Raw genomic sequence first — 22,471 nt, 5'->3', positions numbered from 1 at the left:
AGATGACTTTTAAGGTGGCAAAATTTGGCTGGCTGGTCTTAAAGATCAGGAAATCTTGGTCTACACTGGTTCAGGAAGGATCGTAAGCAGTTATTATATCCTCTTTTACTCATTTTCATTTGTTTTAGTTTTATTCTACTTTTTAGTGATGACCAATGATTATCAATCATATGGAGTCTGATTGATGATATGATATTTATAACCTATGTTACACTTTTAATTCTGTGTTTATAAGCTGCAGTAATGCACTAAAAAGCTCTGCTCATGACCAGAGTTCGATCCCGATGGAAGTCAGTTTCAGGTAGCCGGCTCAAGGTTGACTCCACCTTCCATCCTTCCGAGGTCGGTAAAATGAGTACCCAGATTGCTGGTAGACGACTGGTGAAGGCAATAGCAAACCACCCCATAAACACAGTCTGCCTAGTAAACGTCGGGATGTGACGTCACCCATGGGTCAGGAATGACCCGGTGCTTACACAGGGGAAGACCTTTACCTTTAACAGCATTTGGTCTAGGACCATAATAAATATTTACTTACTTACTTACTTACTTACTGAACATCCCGTGTGATGGACCTCAAAACCTTTGCCATTTTGTGATATTTTGCTCGGTCCTAATAAAAGGAAATAAATAAAAAGGTAGTACCTGACTGTCGTTTTTGGTATCAGAAGTATAATTTAGGTTTGCAGTGCAACTCTTCTGATCCTGTTGCAAAACAGCCTCCCTTCTCTCCTTTCCTACTTCAAAGGAGCAGCGGTGCTATGACAGTGTCTTTCTTTGACACATCAGTTTGGTTTTCTGTGACTTCCCTATTTCTGGATTTGCTTTGTATGACAGTGTCTGGAATTATGAAAATAAAAAGAATGCATTAAGGGTTTATACTTGATGTTGACTCTACAAAGGTATTTCATGTAGAAGGTAATCTTGTTTTCTTATGGTTGTTTTTCTTTTATTTCCACCCAATGGTAACAGCAGACAAGAACAAATGAAATCTGCAAACAAACTCTTAGATCATCTAAGCACAACTGAGCAAGACAGGTTGAGTGAGGATCTGGAGAATAAAGACGAGAAAGACCTTAAGCAACTGATTATTCAACTGAGGGCTGAACTCCAGCACTGCACAGAAGTAAATAAATTCTTAAAGCAGCGTGTGGAATTGAAGCCGACTTTGGCAGAGAAAGCACTGCTTGATCCCACTCCAGAGCTGGGGATTAATGCAAATATTGAATTGTCAAAAGCAGAAGTGAAAGAATCGGCTACACAGACAACGGCTGTTGAGGGTAAAGGCATGGGACTGAAACATGAAGGCAATATCGCAGGCTCTGAAGACAAAGGCAAATCTTCACAATTAAACCGGAAGTGGGAGCTGTGGCAAGAGACGGCAGATCTGAAGAGCAACCGACGGGAGAACCTCCCACTCACGAGCAGAACAAATAAAGTAAGTTTCTTGAAGATCGTCGAGCCAGTACTTGGAAGATGAAAGAACAGTTAATTTCTAATAGGGCTGTGTTGTTTTGAAAAATGAGCCAAAGAGAAGGGAGGTCAGAGATATCGCCGATAGCTGTGCATTGCAACAGCAAACTTTTGCTCTGCTGTGGAGAGGTATTCATGGGTTGTGGTGTCCTTTGCTGGCTACCCAGTTAGCTGAAGTTGCGACCACTCCAAGGGAATCGGAAGGAAAGGCCTTTGAATTTAACACGTAACTTCTGCTCTCTGATCCAGTTGTAGTGGAAGTGCAGGGAGAAGGGGAGGGGAGCGGGTGTTGTCTCTAGATAGCAGATAGAAGAAGAAGAGTCGGTTTTTATATGCTGACTTTACTACTTAAGGAAGAATCAAACCAGCTTACAATCACCTTCCCTTCCCCTCCCCACAACAGACACCCTGTGAGGTAGGTGAGGCTGAGAGAGTGTGACTAGCCCAAGGTCCCCCAGCTGGCTTCATGTGTAGGAGTGGGGAAACAAATCCAGTTCACCAGATTGGCGTCCGCTGCTCATGTGGAGGAGAGGGGAATCATACCTGGTTCTCCAGATCAGAGTCCACCGCTCCAAACCACTGCTCTTAACCACTATACCACGCTGGCTTCCTTGGTGGCCCTTGGTGGCTTTATGCATATTGTGTATCAATTCAACAGTTGTCAAAACTGTCAAACTTCCTCCCTCCATGCCTCTGCCCTTCTGTTGCAGTATCCTCTGCTAAGGTCCTGCTTCCCCATGCAGTGGTGTTCACTGGTGAACCATGATAGTCTACCAGCCAAATCGCCTGACAAGCCACTGCTGGGAAGCAGCGTAGTCTTGGCTCAGTTTGCACAATTTCAATGGACAAGTCAAAAGCAGCTCTTGAAGGTTAGATTGGAACATGGGGTCCCTGGAGATGCTGTTCACTATGCTGTCTTTTCCTATCCCCATTGATGGTATTGTGTGAAATGGTATTAAAAGAAATTATAATATTAAAACATCATCAACTAGAGCCAGTGTGATGTAGTGGTTAAGAGCGGTGGTTTGGAGCGGTGGACTCTAATCTGGAGAACCAGGTTTGATTCCCCACTCCTCCACATGAGCGGTGGACGCTGATCTGGTGAACTGGGTTGGTTTCCCCACTCCTACAGATAAGGCCAGCTGGGTGACCTTCGGCTAGTCAAGGCTCTCTTAGAGCTCTCTCAGCCCCACTTACCTCCCAGGGTATCTTTTGTGGGGAGGGGAAGGGACTGTAAGCTGGTTTGATTCTTTGTTAAGTGGTAGAGAGTCAGCATATAAAAACCAACTCTTCTTCTTCCTCCTCCTCCCTCCCTCCCTCCCTCTCCCCCCATCATGGTAGAGGAGGGAATTTGAGGAGGCTAGAGAACAGTAGCATTGCCTGAAGTCACCTCCAGCTCCCAGCAGTTAGGGTCAAAACAGGTGAGGTACTGGGAGATCCGTGACTGGATTTCCCAGTGATGTAAAAAACAAAACAGGTAAATTGCAGCCACATGAGTTCCTGATTAGGACTTGGGCTGTAATGTTGGGGAGACCAGAGGAGGAACTACTCTCCGACAATAGGGTTTTGTGAATCAAAACTGCTTCCCCACTCTGTGTGCCAGTGTGGTGTAGTGGTTAAGAGCAGTGGATTCTAATCTGGAAAATGGGGTTCGATTCCCCATTCCTCCACATGAAGCCTGCTGGGTGACCTTAGGCTAGTCTCAGTTCTCTCAGAACTCTCTCAGCCCCACCTACCTCACGAGGTAACCTCCTGTGGGGAGGGGAAGGGAAGGTGATTGTAAGCCTTTTCTCTACTTAAAGGTAGAGAAAAGCAGGGTATAAAAACCAATTCTTCTTTTCCTAAAAGAAAAAAAGATACGGAAAGACAAGATGGTTGCCTGTTTCTTTCGAGTTTTGTTATGATTAGCAAAACCCAGTGGGACAGAAGGATTGACTCTCTTTTCTTCCTTCCCTGCACTGTGGTCCTGATAAGAATATAACAGGAACCCCTTTAGATCAGGTCAAGGATTAATTTAATCCAGCATTCTGTTTCTCCTGGTGGACAACCAAATGCCTCTGGGAAGGTCACAAGAAGGCCGTGATGGTGACCACCATCCTCTAATGTTACCCCCCACCCCGATATAGTCCCTCTGGACATGGAAGTTTCATTTACTGTGACCCACCTAACATTAGGATATGACCCACTTATAGGCCTCAAGCCACCAGTTGAAAACTGTTGGGCTTGAACAAGAAAGACCCAGGTTCAAAGCTCTGCTCATTCATGGGATGACCTCAAGGCCAGGCAATCTATCTCTGCCATACCCAGCTCATAAGATCATAAGAATGATCCTGAATCAGCAAAAGATCTACTGAGACTAACAGTAGGTAGTGAACATGTTTAGCAAGATGCCCTGTGCCAGATGGAGACTGTCATTCCAGATTATTTTCACCCTGGATAGGACTTCTGTCCACCCACTGGTGGAAACCTGTGCTAGATCCACCTTGGTCTGATCCAGCAAGGTAATTCTTATATTCTTATGGCAATCAGAATAATATTGCCTCCACTTACAGAGGTTCCATTCTTCACTATTATGGCTAATAAGCCATTGATAGAACTATATTCCATAAATGTGTGACCCATTTTTTTAAACCATCTATGTTCATGGCTATCACAATACAATATAGCAATGAATTTCATAAGTTAATGATGCATTGCATGAAGAAATACTTCCTTTCCATATTATCCTTACAGGGTTTTTGGAAAGATAATGTTAGGTAAGAATTACTCTTTAATAACTCTAGAAACCTAATTTACTAAGCCTTATACCACAAGCCAGTGATGGTGGTTTTTAGAACATGCTGCAGAACTCTCTTTCCATGGAGCATATTTACGGTTTTTTTGAGGGGGGGGGTTTCCTGATAGACTTACAAATCCCTTTTGCTCGAACTTACATGCATGTTTTACTGTCTCATTCAGAGCGATTCTAATCATCCAGCCAATAAATCCCGTTTGCCCATTTTACTGAAATCGTCGAGGTCGCTGGGAAACATTCCCTTAAGCATCCGCACGCAGAAGCCCGACATGTATCTTCAGTATCGCATCCTCACCTTGGATGAAGATCTGAACGACAACTGTGAACAATCCAAGTCACTTCAAGACGATTCACAGATGAGCAAAGCTGCCAATGGGAGACCTGAACAAGAAGGGGTATTAGTAGGAGGTAAGGAAGCCTGCATGGTTCGAAGTGATAACGAAAGCATCCTCTGGATATTTTCCTTTCCTGGACTTATTACATCCCTTTTGGGTTCCATAGTAACATCAAGGATAACAAGTTTGTTTTTAGGGTTGCAGAACTTCAGAAGCATTTAGTCCAACCCCCCATTGTGCAAATTGATATGGGTACACTACCATTAGGAGCCCTGTATGTAATAGCATAAGTTTGTTGACAGAAATGGGGAGCCTCACCATGGGTCAGTAAGTCTTTTACATTATTTTTTAACTTGGTAAAGAAGAGGCCAAAAAGAGCCCCGTGGACCAGAGTGGTAAACTGCAGTACTGCAGTCAAAAGCTCTGCTCACGACCTGAGTTTGATTCCGGCAAAGTTGGTTTCAGGTAGCCGGCTCAAGGTTGACTCACCCTTCTGACCTTCCGAGGTCGGTAAAATGAGTACCCAGCTTTCAGTTTCTTTTGAATGATTCGATCCCTGAAATAATTAAGACGGTGGCCCAATATCTCGCAGAAGTGCTTAAGATTAAAACTGCTTTTAATTAGCATATTTTATAATATCTTCGTTTATATGGAATTTTATTGTATCTGTCCAATCTATATTATGCTTTAAGTGTATTTTATATGGATTTATGATTATGGCATTGTAATTCTGCCAATAAAGGTTTGTGTGTGTGAGTACCCAGCTTGCTGGGTGTAAAGTGTAGACAGTGGGGAAGGCAAAGGCAAACCACCCCGTAAACATAGACTGCCTAGTAAACTTCGGGATGTGACGTCACCCCATGGGTCAGGAATGGCCCGGTGCTTGCACAGGGGACTACCTTTACCTTTAAACTACCATTAGTTCCTTGCAGATGAACTCACTTTTTAAAATATTTCCTCTTGTTTGCTGTTGTGCGGGCCCCTCAGGCTACACGCAACATACTAGGTGTGTGATAGATCACGATGGGTAGCCATGTTAATCTGTCTGTATCAGTAGAAAAGAGCAAGAGTCTAGTAGCACCTTCAAGACTTACAAAATTTCTGGCAAGGTATGAGCTTTCGTGAGTCACAGCTCACTTCTTCAGATATAGCTAGAATGTGAGTCCATCTATCCTTAAATAGAGAAGAATGAATTCAGACATCCAATGGCAATAGCATGTAAATGTCAAAAGCAAGTAAAAATGGCATTAGCAGCTGTGATATGCAGAGGGGCAGTAGGCGTGGAGAGATCACAAAAGCACATAGGCGTGTGGTTCCATTGATTAAATGCCTTGGAGGGGGGTTACAAAAACTGGGGAGGTAGTGGTGGTTCCTGGTATCTATTTGGGCCACTGTTCATGGGCAGAATTCCATATACAGCTTCCATGTTGCATGTTGTGTAAACCCATCATATCCAATGCAAACCTAGGAGGCTGCCTTATACTGAGTTAGACCATTGGTCCATGTGGCTCAGTATTTTCTGCTCCATCTGGTACTCAATCTACATGGTCTCAGGTGGGGAAGGGTTGTTCTCAGCACCTGCAGCCTAAGATCTAGATGAGGGGTGTCAAACATAAGGCCCACAGGCTGGATCCAGCCCCTTGAAAGTTCTTATCCAGCCCTCGAGCCAGCCAAGGCAGCCACCCACCCCCTACTCTAAATCTGGGCTGGCGAGGCATGGCCCGGCCCGACCAAGCGACATCTATTTCATATCCGGCCCTCGTAACAATTGAGCTCGACACCCCTGGTCTAGATCCTTGTTATCAGGGGTCCATAGACTGTGGTTATTACAGGGCTCCTGTTGAGTGTGCCACGGTGTTTCACAGTTTAACATTTCGTTCTCATTTCCATCAGTAGGGTCCCCCCCCCCACTTGAGGGGGGAAGCATTCCAGGAACACGGATGTGAGGAGACACTTTCGAATTTGTGTCCCAAACCACATAAATTAGAGTTAGAAGAGACATCAGTAGTCTTAATTCTCCTGCTTGCACAATACAGGATTGCTCACCGATGAAGTCCCTTGATCAAACTGCAGAATCTGAAAGATGAGATCAGTAAGTAGTAAGGCAGAAGGGGGCTTGTGGCACAAGTTATGCAGTATGTGGCAGTGGGAAACAAGCTGCCTGTTGCCAGTAAATGTCCATGTAAATTTTGTTAGGAGTGGGCTGTAGATTGGATTAAATGCCCAGCAGAGACTGGGGAAACACTGCCAGTCCTCCTGCGGTGGGATTAGAAATTCGTGTAGCCAACCACCAGTAAAAAGTGCTCGTGCAACTGCTCCCCAAGTCATCCACTTTACTTTTTGAACGTAACAACTCCATTCCTTCTTGCAGAATGAAAACATTAAATCCTTTGTCCCCCATCTGCAGCGTTAAAATGATGTACTTTATCTGCCTTCAGGCAAGCATTTCCTTAAAAGTTTTAGTGTTCCGCAACTGTCTTATTTATTGCACGTATTCTCTCATGTACCACTTGTTCCGTGAGGAAAGTGCATTGGAGAACCTGATAACGTTCATAGTAAATAAGATGTTCGTATTAACTTTTGTTTCTGTGAGAATGTATGCGTGCGCATGCATGCATGTGCACCTGCTCCAGAATGGGAAAAGAGTTGTGGAAGAGTGGAGTGCTGAGAATCGGGGATAGCAAGCCAAAAGGGAACCGATGGTCCCAAGTAGCAACCTCGTGATCAGGCAGTTTAGTGGTGGGGGTGAGGTGGGAGTGCCCGAGTCCCGTGCTTAGATGGGCAAGAAGGGGGACAGGTTAAGCTGAGGCTTATAATCACAGGGGAACAGCTTCATGCAGCAGCCAGAATAGTATAGTGGTTAAGAGCGGTGGTTTGGAGAGGTGGACTCTGACCTGGAGAACTGGGTTTGATTCCCCATTCCTCCAAATGAGTGGCGGAGGCTAATCTGGTGAACTGGATTTGTTTCCCCACTCCTCCACATGAAACCTGCTGGGTGACCTTGGGCTAGTCACAGTTCTACTAAGTGCTCTCTCAGCCCCACCTACCTCACAGGGTGTCTGTTATGGGGAGGGGAAGGTGATTGTAAGCCGGTTTGAGTCTCCCTTTAGCGGTAGAGAAAGTCGGCATATAAAAACCAACTCTTCTTCTTTCCTTTTCATCCCATAGAGAAAGATCACGATGGGTAGCCGTGTTAGTCTGTCATTAGCAGTAGAAAAGAGCCAGAGTCCAGAAGCACCTTAAAGACCAACCAAGTTTCTGGCAGGGCTATAGAGTTTACAGTGGCCAGTTTTTGTTTTTATATTAAGATATTATGTAGTTTTCTAATTGCAAGTTATTAAGTACAGTAGGGTGTGATATTATTTCCTGGTTGAAAAATGATATACTGTAATTAATTTTTGGCTTAATTCTATAGCAGTTACGGGAAATGAATGAATTCTAGTATAAATTATGAAATGGGATATGATTAATTTGGTTTGAGGGGGGATATAATGTTTTGGAATGTAGTATTATTATACATTGTATCTCTATGGAGGTGCAGGGCAAACTTTCCCACCATTGAGATACATTGCAAAGATTACACTAAAGCATCTGAACACAGCCACTTTGCCAATGCATTTCAATGGAGGGGGATGGGGCGACCCCTTCCAGACCCCATAATTCCAGACCCCCTGACCCAATCTTTACCAAACTTGGGGGTTCTTGCAAGGAGAGTCCCTTCTAGCAACCTCGAAAATGTGGGACCTCTACCCGCAAAAATGTCCCCCCAAGAGCTGTGGAAAGCTGCAAAAAGCCCCCATAGGCCTAATTTTTCAGGAAACCCGAATTTAAAGCTGAATTCCTACATTTATCGGTATAGGAAATTCGGCATTCGGGCTTTCCCGGAAAAATATGGCCAATAAACTTGAACCTGAATTTTACCAAATTTTTTTAAAATCAACAGCCCTAGGTAGTAGGCCTGGAGAAATCAGCATGGGTAATGAGACTGGAATCCCAGATGTCTGTTAAGTCCAGGAGAATGCATAGTCTTGAGCTTCATTATTAGTTGTTATTAGTTATGAGTTACAACTAATAATGAATCTCAAGACTATGCATTCTCCTGGACTTAACAGAGATCTGGGATTCCTGTCTCATTACCAATGCTAATTTCCCCACGCCTACTACCCCTCTGCATACCACATCTAATCCAATCATGCCTGCTTATTTCATTTACTTGCATTTTACATTTACATTGCCATTGTGTGTCTAATTCACTCGTCCCTACTTAAGGCTAGATGGACTCACATTCTAGTTGTATCTGAAGAAGTGAGCTGTGGCTCACAAAAGCTCCTACCCTGCCAGAAATTTTGTTAGTCTTTAAGGTGCTCCTGGATTCTTGCTCTTTTCTACTTTTCATCCCAGTTGACTGTTTGGATACTGGAAGTTCATTTTATTGGGGCCCCGTGGCCAGTACTATGAGCAACAGAATCCTTGCAAAGACAAATGGCAAAGTTGTTCGCAACATCACAGAAGGGTGTCTTGGTGTCCTGTATTAGCAGAAGTGTGTGGGAGTGTGGAAGGAACAGTCCTGGGTGTGTACCTGCTGCTGAAAGACACACAAACTTGCTAGCCGAGTGCCTCTACTTAAGGCCTTGGCAGGAGGATGGTCATAAGCCCTAGGGGCCTTCTCCCAGATACGGCAGCTAAACAAATGAAGGTATAAGAGATTTCCTTACTCATCTCCTTATTTCAGTTGTTCCCCTGGGATGCTAGGCAGAGACCACCTCTGCATGTTATGATTTTCTATGCCATTTCCTCATGTCGTGGACTCATTGTCTGTGGTCTCTCTGGGGTCACTCAGCTCAGCAATAGCCTCTGCTGTGCTTTCCATCTCTTTGAGGAGAAGCCTCTGCTGTGGTTGCCATCTCTTTGAGGAGATGGCTTTCTATTTTGTAGGACATCTCATTTGTACCGATGTTGTTGAGATGTGATCTGGCTACTGTAAAGGGACTGATTTGACTGTAAAGGGACTGATTGGGGGTAATCACCCCAAGTTGTAAATGCTAGAGAGAAGGGTGTGCCAAATCTTTTTGGGATGACACTGCTCTACGTTTTTGGGGTTTTTTGAGAGTGTGTACAGCCATACTTGAAAACAAGCACTGCAGTGCCCTTTCCTTCAATGGAGCAAACCAATTTCCGCCCCAGCCTTCACAATGCAAATGAAAAATGAACAATGATTGGAATGCAAGCTCTCCTCCTTACCCATTCCATCCAGGCTGCCCAGTACTTTAATATCCTTTTTTAAAGCACAGTGTGAACATTTTCAATTGAATATTAGTTTGCTACTGGGGGGGGGGGGATGCAGTATTTCCCCCCCCAAAACTAGAAATGCACCAGGGAGGGGATAGGCATGGGGCTTCGTGATGGTACCAAAGCCAGCCAATCAGTGTTTTGCACAGCCAAGTTCTGATTCCAACTAGAAAAAGAATGTTTTCCCCCAGTTTCAGTCCTGGGGAGATGGTACATCTATGTGAAATGTAGTGAGTGTGCTTCCGTGACAGGCCTTTAAGAAGAAAAAGAAGAGTTGGTTTTTATATGCCAACTTTCTCTACCACTTAAGGGAGAATCAAGCTGGCTTACAATCACCTTCCCCTCCGCTCCCCACAACCGACACCTTGTGAGGTAGATGGGGCTGAGAGAGCTCTAAGAGCTGTGACTAGCCCAAGGTCACCCAGCAGGCTTCATGTGTAGGAGTGGGGAAACAAATCCAGTTCACCAGATTAGTGTCCGCCACTCATGTGGTGGAGTGGGGAATCAAACCCAGTTATCCAGATCAGAGTCCACCGTTCCAAACCACTGCTCTTAACCACTACACCATGCTGGCTCCCAATATGTATAGCTCAAATTATGTCCATATGCATGCACCCTTCAGTCGACAAGTAGCATTTTCCAAATACACCTTTTCCTTTGCCCATTTAACATTTGATGATATCTTGTTTGTTGCATTCATGTAGCCTCACCTCTGCTGTGCAATAACCCCTCCCCGGAACTGTTCCCTATCCCTTCTGCCCCCACCACACCATCAGCCTTCATTTCTGTTATGTCTCTGTGTTGTTGACAGTAAGAGCCCTGTGTGTGTGTGTTAAGTGCCGTCAAGTCGCTTCCGACTCATGGCGACCCTATGAATGAAAGTCTTCCAAAATGTCCTATCTTTGACAGCCTTGCTCAGATCTTGCAAATTGAAGGCTGTGGCTTCCTTTCTTGAGTCAATCCATCTCTTCTTGGGTCTTCCTCTTTTCCTGCTGCCCTCAACTTTTCCTAGCATGACTGTCTTTTCCAGTGACTCTTGTCATAAGCGCCCTACACAGTGTAACAATGTTCTGTATCAGCAGATGGAGCTTACTAAGCCACAGGACGAGTTCACGGTTCACTGGATGGGTGGGTGTTGGCCCCCTTGTTATATTCACAGGACAATGCCCCCAAGTCTGAGCATCTTAGACGTCAATACCCAATATGCAACATTCATGGATTTACATAGTGCCTTTGATTCAATCTCAAGAGAGAGATTGTGGGATAAGTTGGAGAAATCCTCTATTAGTCGCAGGCTCTTCCGGCTAAAGAAAAAAACTTCATAATGGTATTTGGATGAGATGAAGGTGAGGGTTTCATGGTAACCTGTCAAATAGGATTATGCAGGATAGAGGAGTACAGCAAAGCTCGATGCTAGTTCCAACATTATTCACCCTTTACATCAATAATCTTCCAAGCTACTTCAGAGATAAGAGTCACCATTTCCCCATACTAGCCAATCGGGAGGTCACATTTCTGCTGTAAGCAGATGATGTGGTTTTTGCTTTCTCGGACAGAAATTGGCTTATGCTGAGCTCTAAGGTCTTTTTTCAAAATTCTGTAAAGATGAGGAATTAATAATTAATCATGATAAATCAAAGGTAATGATGTTGACTTGTTGTGCATGCCTCAATAAAGTTAATTGGTCAATGGATGGTCAGACTTTGGAGTAGGTACAGCAATTTAAATACCTAGGGATCCTTTTTAGGTATAACTTAAGGTGGAAACACTATCAGACATTAGCTCTAAAGGGCAGAATAACAGCTAATGCTATCTCAAGATTTTGCTACAAGGATGCTATGACCCTTCAGCACTGGCTTTATTTCAGGCAAAAGTACGGTAACTCCACAAGTAACTTTTGGTTCAGATGTATAGATTGAGGAAGTGAATAAGAAAATCAATCAACCTCTAACCCACTTTGTGAAAAGGATTCTGGGGGTTCCAAACTGCATTTCCAGTACTGCTCTGGGGGAAGATTGCTTGGGTCGAAATTGCTGGAGCCTGGCTCCAAGCCATGAATATGAGAATGAAGGTTCTCTTTTCTATATATGGCTTTGGCCTATTAGCTAGAGTAAAGCAAGACCAATATGGGAGCAGTTGGTTCCAACTTATTGATGAAAAAATACAAATGCTAGGAATAGAAATGGAAACCTGTAAGAGTTGGGTAAAGTTACAGCAGTCTCCTTTCTGAAAAAGAGAATAGTAGATATAGAGAGGATAAGCGCATCCAGTCTAGAGCATGCAGGGTTTGTTCATTATTTTCTGTTGGTCTCCAACCTCCATTTGCCCTGCCAGCCTGTTTGAAATTTCTAACGGTTCCCACCTACAGAGACTTTTTTCTAGCCAGGATGAATGCGCTTCCATCAGCAATTCTAAGGGGCCGCTATGTGAAGATCGCATTCCAGGAGAAATATTGTGGATGTGCAAGCTTGAAACACTGGATCATACGATTTTGTATTGTCCATGGTATGACCTATATAGAGTGAAATGGTTAGATCCAATCCTGAGGAATTCAGTATCAGTTGATAGAACGAAGATGGTACCATTTTAATTAAAGGATGAGAATTTGAAAATTACTTCAGCCGTGGCAAAATTCTTCTCAGTGGTGATGACGTGGAAGGAAAAGATTATTTTTTTTATAATGAGGTTAAGAAATTTTTAAAGGGTTAATTCCTAATTTAGAAATAAAGTAGGATTTACAATATATAGAAACATATATATAATAAAACCTATGATGATGATAAAAATAAATACAAATAATTCAGTGTGGCCTGATTTGAGACATTAGGTCAAATGAGTTGACCATTAAAGAAAGGAAGAGGAAGTCAACACAAGATGGCTTGTGTTTGTTTTATTTTGGCATGTAAAGAAGGGCCAGGGATCAGGGCTCACATGTCTGTGCCTGCTACCAACTTGTAGAATCCCCACAAGTACATTCCATGCATACAGTCTCATGAGTTACGAGAAAGAAATTGTCAGTTTTATTGCTGAAATATCATAAATAGATCCTATAATGATAATCGGCTTGAAGCCTGGGCCATGGGCCCCTGGAACTCAGCAAACTGTGCCCATCCTTCGGTGCCTGACAAGAATGACTGGCTTTTCTTCAGGGCCATATTTCAAATTGCACAGCTGCTGGCCAGCTGCAGAACCTTCCAGCGCTTCCCTCAAGCGTGCAAGGCTCTGGACGTGAGGGTGATCCGGCTGTGACACCTGTCACCCCATTGGTAGCCAGGGTTGGTTTGGCTGGGTAGGCGGGTGTCCCATACCTCCCTCACTGCTCCATGTGCGTCCCTCCCGAAGCTGCCCGCTCGGTGGAAGAGGACGACCGCCCCAGATAGATGGAGTGTACCATTCTTTGGTCAAGGGTACATGATCGCTGCGCTCCCCTGCTAGAATCTCCAAGCCAGCTCAAGTGTGCAAGGCTCTTCCTGCCTCCCCTCAGATAAAGATGCTTCCTCACTCTTTCCCTCATGGCACCCTAATGCCCAGGTCTGCCTTTGCTGCCACATCTCAGTAATCCTTCTTGATTTTCCAGTCACAAACATCTTATTTTTTACTTAATGAGTTCTCCCCCTGCTCCCTTGTTTATTTGGTCTTCTGACCAATCTTATCTCCTTTGTGTATTCCTTATCAGTTGAGAACTAATTACTTCACAGCCAGATACTGTTTGTAGCCAGAGGGCTCTGAGTTCCCAGAAGAGTGACAGTCGCTTGTTTTCAGTGCTGAATGGCACAGAGAGATATTTCTTTACAGAAGAATTCTCGGCATGCTGTGGTGGGAAAGTAGCCCAATGAAGCAAGCGCCATAAACGTGTCATCTGCCTCAGAGAAAGGCATAATGTGTCTACCTGCGCAAACTGCCAACAGTTGACTTCTGAGGCTCGCAGAGAAAGAGCCTTTTGGATTAAAACAGTTCTCTGGGAACAGGATTTACCCCCTGGCAACTCATCTGCCACCTCTTCAAAGCGGGTGCTGTCATTTCAATAGGCAGGGGCTGGATTTCACAACAAAATGGGCAGCAAAAGAAAAAACACCTTCAGCACTGCCGGATCGTTGCTTCATGACTGGCTCAGATAAACCCAAACAATCATCACTTCCATACTAATGGGGAAGCTGCTCACGCCTAAGGCCATTCTGAAAGCCAGGCTAGCACGCCTTCCTGAAACCATGGTGAGACAAGCCTGAAGATGAGACCAAACAAAGAAGCCATTCTCCATCAGAACTGGCAAAGAAAAAGAAAATCTGAAGGATCCACCACCATCGCTATTGCAGCATTCAGCTGATATGTGGATTCTTGGGAAATTATAGGATGCCTCAAGGTTCCTAGCATTCTATATGCATACCTTCAAGAGGCCAAAGCTGGTTTATGCCATGTCAGACAGTTGGTCTGTTAATCTCAGTATTGTCTATTCTGATTGGCAGGTTTTCAGGGAGGTGTATTTGAATTCCTGGTAGGCCAAGACTCGTGATCTGGAATGACCAGGAATTGAAGGCGGGATGTATGGTGTTGTCCAAATAAACCTAATCTGAGTATTCCCTTGCCCTTACATGCAGCTTGGATATCGAAGACTTTCTAGATGGCATTGAGCAAGTTTGCTGTGAAATCTAAATGGAGAGCTTGTATGGTGTAGTGAATAGAGTGTCAGGCCAGGACTCAGGACACTCAGGTTAAAATCTGCATGCAGCCATATAGCTCACCAGTCAGTGTGCCATGTGTGTGTGTGTAAAGTGCCGTCAAGTCGCAGCCGACTTTTGGCGACCCCTTATGGGGTTTTCAAGGCAAGAGACGAACAGAGGTGGTTTGCCAGTGCCTTCCTCTGCATATCAGCCCTGGTATTCCTTGGTGGTCTCCCATCCAAATACTAACCAGGGCTGACCCTGCTTAGCTTCTGAGATCTGACGAGATCAGGCTGTCCCATGCTTCCTTTCTTCCCAGTGTTCCATAGCCTAACCAAATTCATGGGGTTGAGAGGATAAAATGGAAGTGGGGAAAACCATACAGCTGTTCTGGGTTCCTTGGAGGAAGGGCAGGGGGGCGGGGAGGGTGATTTGTCAGAATCAGACAAAATGATAGACAATTGTTTTTTCTCTTGCCTGCAAACTAGGATTCCAAACCGTGGTTTAATGAGGAATGGTGAAAGGAGGGGGAAAGATCCCAAGCGGAGTGCAGTAAGGCTGCATAGCTGGTCTGTTCGGTTGTAAATTCCTAGTAGGAGGGGAAGCGTGCAAATCCACGGACTTCAAACGTTGTCATAATGGCAAACCATGGTTTGTCTAGTTTGGGGTTAAAAGAGGCAAAACTAACAGTGTTTTTTAAATTTTAATGACAGTTCCTCCATCTAGAACAGTGATGGTGAACCTTTTAGAGACTGAGTGCCCAAACTGCAACCCAAAACCCACTTATTTATCGCCAAGTGCCAATACGGCAATTTAACCTGAATACTGAGGTTTTGGTTTAGAAAAAACAACGCATACATTCACATATTTTGCGTTAAAAGAAAAACACAATAACAGAGCTTTCAATGATACAAACAACTTTTTATTGAAAGGTAAAAGTTTGCATTTGGCATGCATCTCTCCAGGACTCATCCTCTGCTCAGCCACCAGACATTACTGTACATAAGTAAACAATTATACTGTGCCTGAACCTCCTCAAGAAGTGCTTGAAACTGTCGACAATTCAGAGCACGAGCCATGATGTAATTCACCATTTTTGTGAATTTGGACATCTTTGAGGACATTGTCAAATATTTTGAACTATTAATGTGATTTTTGCTGTTGTGTGCATGCTGATAATTTGTCTACCCTTGGCTCATACTTTGTAAGTTTGAGAGCAACACATGCAGCACTCAGGTCATCTGTTAGCCTGTTTCTGGTGTCAGATTTGATATAATTCAAAGCTGAAAACAGCTGCTCACAAGCATAAGATGATCCAAACAAAGTAAGGAAAGCAATCCCAAGTGCTTTCATTGACTTAAAATTATTTGGCAGAGAATTCCACACTTTAAGGATTTCATTTTCAGAACTAACTGTGCTGTCCTTTGGCATCCCTTCTATCTATCTGCGGGGCAGCTCAGCTGAGAGGGGGTGTGTGGCAAGGTGCTCGGCCACAGCCTCCCGGTCCAAACTGAAGACGGGCAGGGCACCCGACAAACAGCTGAGCTGCCGCCGCAGCTCAGCTGAGAGAGAGGGAGGGGCTTGCCCCGGGTGCAAGGAGAGTGAGGGTGCCAGCGCAGGCTTGGGGAGCATGGGCTTGGGGAAAAGGAGCACCGCCCTCAGCGCCCTCACCACGGCAACATGGCACAGACGCGACAGGTCCGCGCATTCCCACATAGAGGGCTCGGTGTGCCGGCTGCGGCACGCGTGCCATAGGTTCACCAACATGGATCTAGAACATATCAACTTCAAATGTTTTTGTTCACCCAATTCTTCTTAAGCAATAGGGTAGTTTAAAAGATTGCCCCAAACAGTAAAAATTTAACAGGGGCACCACTGAGATTTCCCTGGGAGCGAGAATTACAAGATTCACAGCTGTGAAATTATTAGTGTTGTAGTTGGCAGCAAGTTATCACTTATGATTTGATCATGATTTTCTGGATTCTGGATTTGATCATCCCAGGCATATGCAAACCTGGGAAACAACCTGTATACATGGTATAGCTATAATTAAAAAAAAAAACCTGGCCTATGCAGACAAATGTTGCTCTTGTGTATTGCTGAGTTGCTTCTCTCTCTCACGCGCTCTTTTTCAAATGTATATATGTATATCGCTTAGATGCATATCCTATTCTTTCTGTTCTTTCCCTCTTTTTTCTAGCTGAATCCTTGATCCAGCTGGATTGCTCGGAAGCAGGCGATAGTTCGGTCAGTGGTGACATCAAAGAAGAGACGAGCAAGGACCAGAGCAGAACCCAAAGTAAAAGATGACTCCACAGCCATTTTTTTTAAAAGGGAGGAGGGAAGCCCTTGCTTGTAAAGTCTAAGTTTTCAAAACGGACTGTTTTTGGTTGCTTTTATAAATAATGGCATCTAGCTGTTTATTGGTGTTAATTGCCTCTTTTTTACCATTATTCGCCACTTTTAAATATTGTTTACTTAATTAGCTCAGAAGAGCTGTCTGCGAGAATCCCAGGGTAGTCCCTTTAGAGTTATTCTTTCGGAAGGGTCACTAGGATTTATGTGCACAGTTTGTAATAAAAATAATGAGATGTGTGCCCAACTCCCTCTTCACCCAGTGCGACAGAATTTCTCTGATCCTGCCAGAGAATTAAAAATGTTCATGAGTATATTCGGAATGGCTTGCATTTCTGAAGCCGTGGAACGCCAGCTTTCCCCCCACCCCACCCCCCTTCCCCCTCAAATCAGAATCATCTCAAACTGTTTGAGTCTCTTAAATGGAACTGCATCACTTAATGCAGGTATAAACAAGCTTAATGACCATGCTGTGAGTTTTAATGTGAAACCTTCGGTGTTCTTTTTATCTGGAGACACTGAAAAAGTTGCATATTCGTGGTAAAATCCCTCTTGAAATGAATGAGATTCGTTGAATGTCACTGTGGGATATAAGTGCTTTGCCATGTTGGGAATGTGCTTAGATACAGCAAGAGAACTTCATAAACTGTGGTTTGCTCTTTCCCTACACAACATGATTGGATTCTGGTTTGCCTGGAAAGTGCAAAGCATGACATGCCCGTTCAGATGTAATGACAAACTGGGTTTCCAGAAACCCAGAAATAAACCAATGTCTTGCCATGTCCGAGGGGGAGAAGGAGGGTACAAGCCTGAGGATCCCCCATAGGCTTATTCACTAAATGGCAAACTGTGGGTTGCTGTTCCTTCTGAACCAGGCTAGAAATACTGCCAGCCTGCCTGAATGAAATTGTCTTTTACTGGCACTGGAATCAGGAAATTACTTGGAGATTAGATCTCTCAACTGGTATTAGCCATGACTCTTAATGGAAACGCCATGCGTGAGTTAGAATCATAGAATCATAAGAGTTGGAAGGGACCACCAGGGTTATCTAGTCCAACCCCCTGTACAATGTAGGAAATTCACAACTACCTTCCCCCCACACCCCAAGTGATCCCTATTCCATGCCCTGAAGATGGCCAAAAAACCAAAACAAACCCTGGCCAAATCTGGCCTGGAGGAAAATTGCTTCCTGACCCCAAAGTGGTGATCGGCACTACCCTGGGCATGCCATGAGAGCCAAACACTGACGCAAACCTTTCTGCCCTTCCTCTCATGATCTGCCTAAAGTCACAGAATTAGCATTGCTAACAGATGGCCATATAGCCTTGGCTTAAAACCCTCCAAGGAAGGAGAGCCCACCACCTCCCGAGGCAGCCTGTTCCACTGAGGAACCGTTCTGACTGTCAGAAAGTTCTTCTTAGTGTTTAGCTGAAAACTCTTTGGATTTAATTTCAACCCGTTGGTTCCGGTCTGTTAGTTCTGGTAGTAGTATATGGTATACCTGCGAGCGCTGGTTGTTGGGGACAAGTAACTGGGGGTGACCATCACATTTCCCAACCTGCTTGAGAGCTTTTAGAAGCATCAGGCTGGCTTCTTTGGCAACACCAAGGCAATTCTTCCATTCTCCTTGGCAAAATAAAGCGCGATTGCCACAAGTACTGATCAGATGCATGGAATGTAGTCCAAAATGTATTGTTCAATAATTATTTTTCCGCCCAATTAAGCCATTTTGGTTGGCACTGAAGAGAGAATTGATTGGATTTTCTAGGGTCAAGTAACTAGGTGAAGCAGAGGTCGAAGGTTGTAAATAATGAGAGTGTTAGGTTTAGCTGTAGATTTTGGCTGAGATTGTGTAAGAATGTTTTAGCCCTAGATAGCAGAAATGAGGGGTTTCTTTTGAAAATCTTTAAATGTGGTGGGTTTATGATAAATATAAGTGGAGAACACCATAAATTAACTCATACACTAATGACTGCTGCAAAGCTTCTGATAACTTCCAAGTGGCGATCTTCAGCTTTCTTTTCTGTCAAAGAAACCATGTTTAGAGAATTGCAGCAATGTGAATATGGGCAAATTAAGGGATGGAAAAAAGGGATTTTGTTCCAAGTTGGCTGCCGCTAATTAATTTTAATAAGCAAAGATTTAACATGGACGAATAAATTTCACAGTTTCTCTGTGATATAAAATGAAAGCATTGCTTGTCTATGGGAACGTGTTATAGTAGTGACGATGTCAGACTAGGATGTGGGAGACCCAGGTTTAGATCTCCACTTTGCCGTGGAAACTTGCTGGGAGACCTTGGGCCAATCACCACACTCTTAACGTAACCTAACCTCCCTCTCAGGATTTTTGTGAGGATAAAATAGAGGAAGGGAGGGTCCGTGGCTCAGTGTTTGGCATGCAGAAGGTCCCAGGTTCAATCCCCGGCATCTCCAGTTAAAGGGACTAGGCAAGCAGGTGATGTGCAAGACCTCTGCCTGAGACCCTGGAGAGCCACTGCCAGTCTGAGTAGACCATACTGACTTTGATGGACCAAGGGTCTGATTCAGTAGTAGAAGAAGAAGAGTTGGTTTTTATATGCTGACTTTATCACTTAAAGAAGAATCAAACCAGCTTACAATCACCTTCCCCCTCCCCACAGCAGACACCTTGTGAGGTAGGTGGGGCTGAGAGAGCTCTTAATAGAACTGTGACTAGCCCAAGGTCACCCAGCTGGCTTCATGTGTAGGAGTGGGGAAACCGACCTGGTTCACCAGATTAGCCTCTGCTGCTCATGTGGAGGAGTGGGGAATCAAACCCGGTTCTCCAGATTAGAGTCCACTGCTCCAAACCACCGTTCTTAACCACTACACCACACTGGCTCCCCATATGAGGCAGTTTCATGTGTTCATGTGATGTTGTTCGCCATTTGGGCTCTCCATTGTGACATAAATATCTAATTACAGCAGAATATAAATATCTAATTAAATAGAGGCATGTGCATGTTTCCCCCCCTCAGAAACAGAAGCTACCGAACATGAGCCTTATCCTTGCGCCCTGGAAGTGCGAAATCAAGAGGTTTCTTTCCTGGATAAACCCGATGTTGATTCAGCTACTACATATTCCGGGTCCAAGAGCCTGCTCTCCCTCAAGCTGAGCGTAACGAGCACCGATGCTTTTGACGGGGACGCCATCGATGACGTTGAGGAACTGCGACAAAGAGTTAAGGATTTGAAAGCCGACCTGGCAAAGTACAGAGCGCTGCTGCTCCACTTGCAGCCTGCCAAGCAGCTCCTCCCCGGGGATGTTTTCAATATCGTCCACGGGGACGGAGAGTTGCCCAAGGACAGCCACTTTCTCCCAATGCTAGACGTTGGTAGGCCGGACGCAAAGGTGTTATTTGGCAGCCTCCAGCAGATCGATTATCAAATCCACATTGAGAATCTGACGTATCCAGCCACAGAAAATCAGAACGAAGTCACCGTCGAGAAGCTTCAAGAGCTGCTGCTGGAAAATGAGGCTGAGCTGGAAAAAGAGCAGATTGCAAATATGCACCTCCTGGACGAAGTGTACCGTCTACAAAGCAAGCTCAAAGGCGTTTTGCCACTGAGGTGAGTTGTGTATGGAAGTGTGCATGGATGTAATTAATTAATTAATTAATTAATTAAATTGTATTTGCTGCTAGTATGCCAGATAAAACAGGTAAAACAGAAACTGACCATACAGAGTAGATGTTTACAACCAAGGCCAACAAAATTAGGAATCACCCAATTTTACAATTCCACAAATTAAGGATGTACATTAAGGCGACGTAGCTTCATTGCTACTGCACAATATTTTGCAACCTGGCTGGTAATTGGTGAGCTGTCTCCCAGCAGAAACCTTTTGGTCCATTCACCCTCATCACCAGAGCCCATTTCCCTAACCAAAGGGTCAATAATATTGAAGCGGGCTGACTTGTAGAGGGGACATCTAAAAAATACATGCTCAGTGTTTTCCAGCTCCCCTGTGTTACATGGATGGATGTATTTGTTTAAGAGCCAATGGTTCCTTTCGAATGAGTGAAGAATCCTCTGTTGGAGGAAGGACTTCTTCCCCTGATGGGAAGAATAAAAATCTTCCTCCAAAGAATGTTCCTTCACTTAAAGGAAAGGAACCATGGGATCCAACCCAACATTTGTATTCCATTTTTCTAGAATAGTTCAAAGTGTTTTACAATAGTAAAACCACAATTTAAAAATATGATACTAAGAAAAAACAAACAAAAATTAAACTACACCTCGCAGAAAGAACCCAAATCAATCAAATGTGTGTTAGACAAATAATGGTTTGTAACCATTCTGAATCACAGCAAAGAGGTAGATTTCTCAACGTGTTTAGGAAGGAGCTTCCAGAATTTAGAGGTTACAACCTGACCGTTACATGTGTTATAATTAATGAAGATCTAGACTTACAGTTAATAAAATATTGTCGAAGGCTTTCACGGTCAGAGTTCATTGGTTCTTGTAGGTTATCCGGGCTGTTTAACCGTGGTCGTGGTATTTTCTTTCCTGACATTTCGCCAGTGTTACTCCTCTGAAGATGCCTGCCACAGCTGCTGGCGAAACGTCAGGAAAGAAAATACCACGACCACGGTTACACAGCCCGGATAACCTACAAGAACTTACAGTTAATAGTTTACAAAGGTAGCAGCGGTAAGAACATAAGAACATTAGAAAGGCCATGCTGGATCATATCAAGGTCCATCTAGTCCAGCAGCCTGTTCGCACAGTGGCCAACCAGGGGCCTCTAGGAAGCCCACAAACAAGATGACTTCAGCAGCACTGTCCTGCCTGTGTTCCACAGCACCTCATATAATAGGCCTGCTCCTCTGAGCTGGAACATATCATCAGACTGACAGTGAACCCTCCCTTTCTACCAATCCATAGATCATGCTTTGACCTCCTTCCCCACCCTTCAGGGTTGTGGACCAAATGATGAACGGGCTGGAGAAATTACTGGAGCAATCGTGTCTTACTTTAAGCCACAGGAAAATTTTAGAGGTCACCTAGAGGGGTGATCAAGTGTGTGTCATTCCCACTCTTTGTGTCTTTTAAAGTCAACATAACATGGCAAGGGGTGATCTGCTGGCAACCCAACACCAAATCCTGCTAATTCTGGCAGAAGAGATGGTTTTGGCCGGTCTGAATCTACTGGTTGTTGCCATGGCAGATGCTGGTACATGGCTGGTGTGCAGTTTACCTGCAACCTGGAGAAGCTGATACTATGGGTTGATTGTATGCAGGTGCTAAACCAATGTACAAGCAACATTCAAATTTTAATATACTTTGGCTGTGATCCAGAATCCTAAATGTGTATGGATCTTCACTGCTAGTTGTGGCAACTTCCCTACCAGCAAGAGGGCCCAGCTTGAACAAGGACGACAAGAAAATCCTCTAAAAATCCTCATCTACCTAACAGCTACTTCTGTGTACCCATTTTGTTTCCCACCAGTCTTTTATTTGCTTCATCTAGGTTTAGGAAAATTAGATTTTTATTAGTATATGTCAGAATCGTTGAACACAATATGATGGGGGGGAAAGCTCTG

At 44.2% G+C, this 22,471-nt stretch overlaps 1 protein-coding gene across 1 annotated transcript in view; it reads left to right on the top strand.

The window, feature by feature from the left end:
• CDK5RAP2 (CDK5 regulatory subunit associated protein 2) overlaps positions 1-22,471 on the top strand; it is a 197,462-nt gene that overhangs the window by 118,219 nt on the left and 56,772 nt on the right. Inside the window, exons 20-23 of the mRNA XM_056860248.1 lie at positions 976-1,438; positions 4,432-4,675; positions 16,750-16,848; positions 19,904-20,495. Of these exons, the coding sequence (XP_056716226.1) occupies positions 976-1,438; positions 4,432-4,675; positions 16,750-16,848; positions 19,904-20,495 (1,398 nt within the window). The remainder of the gene's footprint in view (positions 1-975; positions 1,439-4,431; positions 4,676-16,749; positions 16,849-19,903; positions 20,496-22,471) is intronic.

This window comes from Euleptes europaea, chromosome 14 (genome assembly GCF_029931775.1).
Source record: "Euleptes europaea isolate rEulEur1 chromosome 14, rEulEur1.hap1, whole genome shotgun sequence".
NCBI classification, from domain to species: Eukaryota; Metazoa; Chordata; class Lepidosauria; order Squamata; family Sphaerodactylidae; genus Euleptes; species Euleptes europaea.
This window is presented reverse-complemented; position numbering and strand designations above follow the sequence as displayed.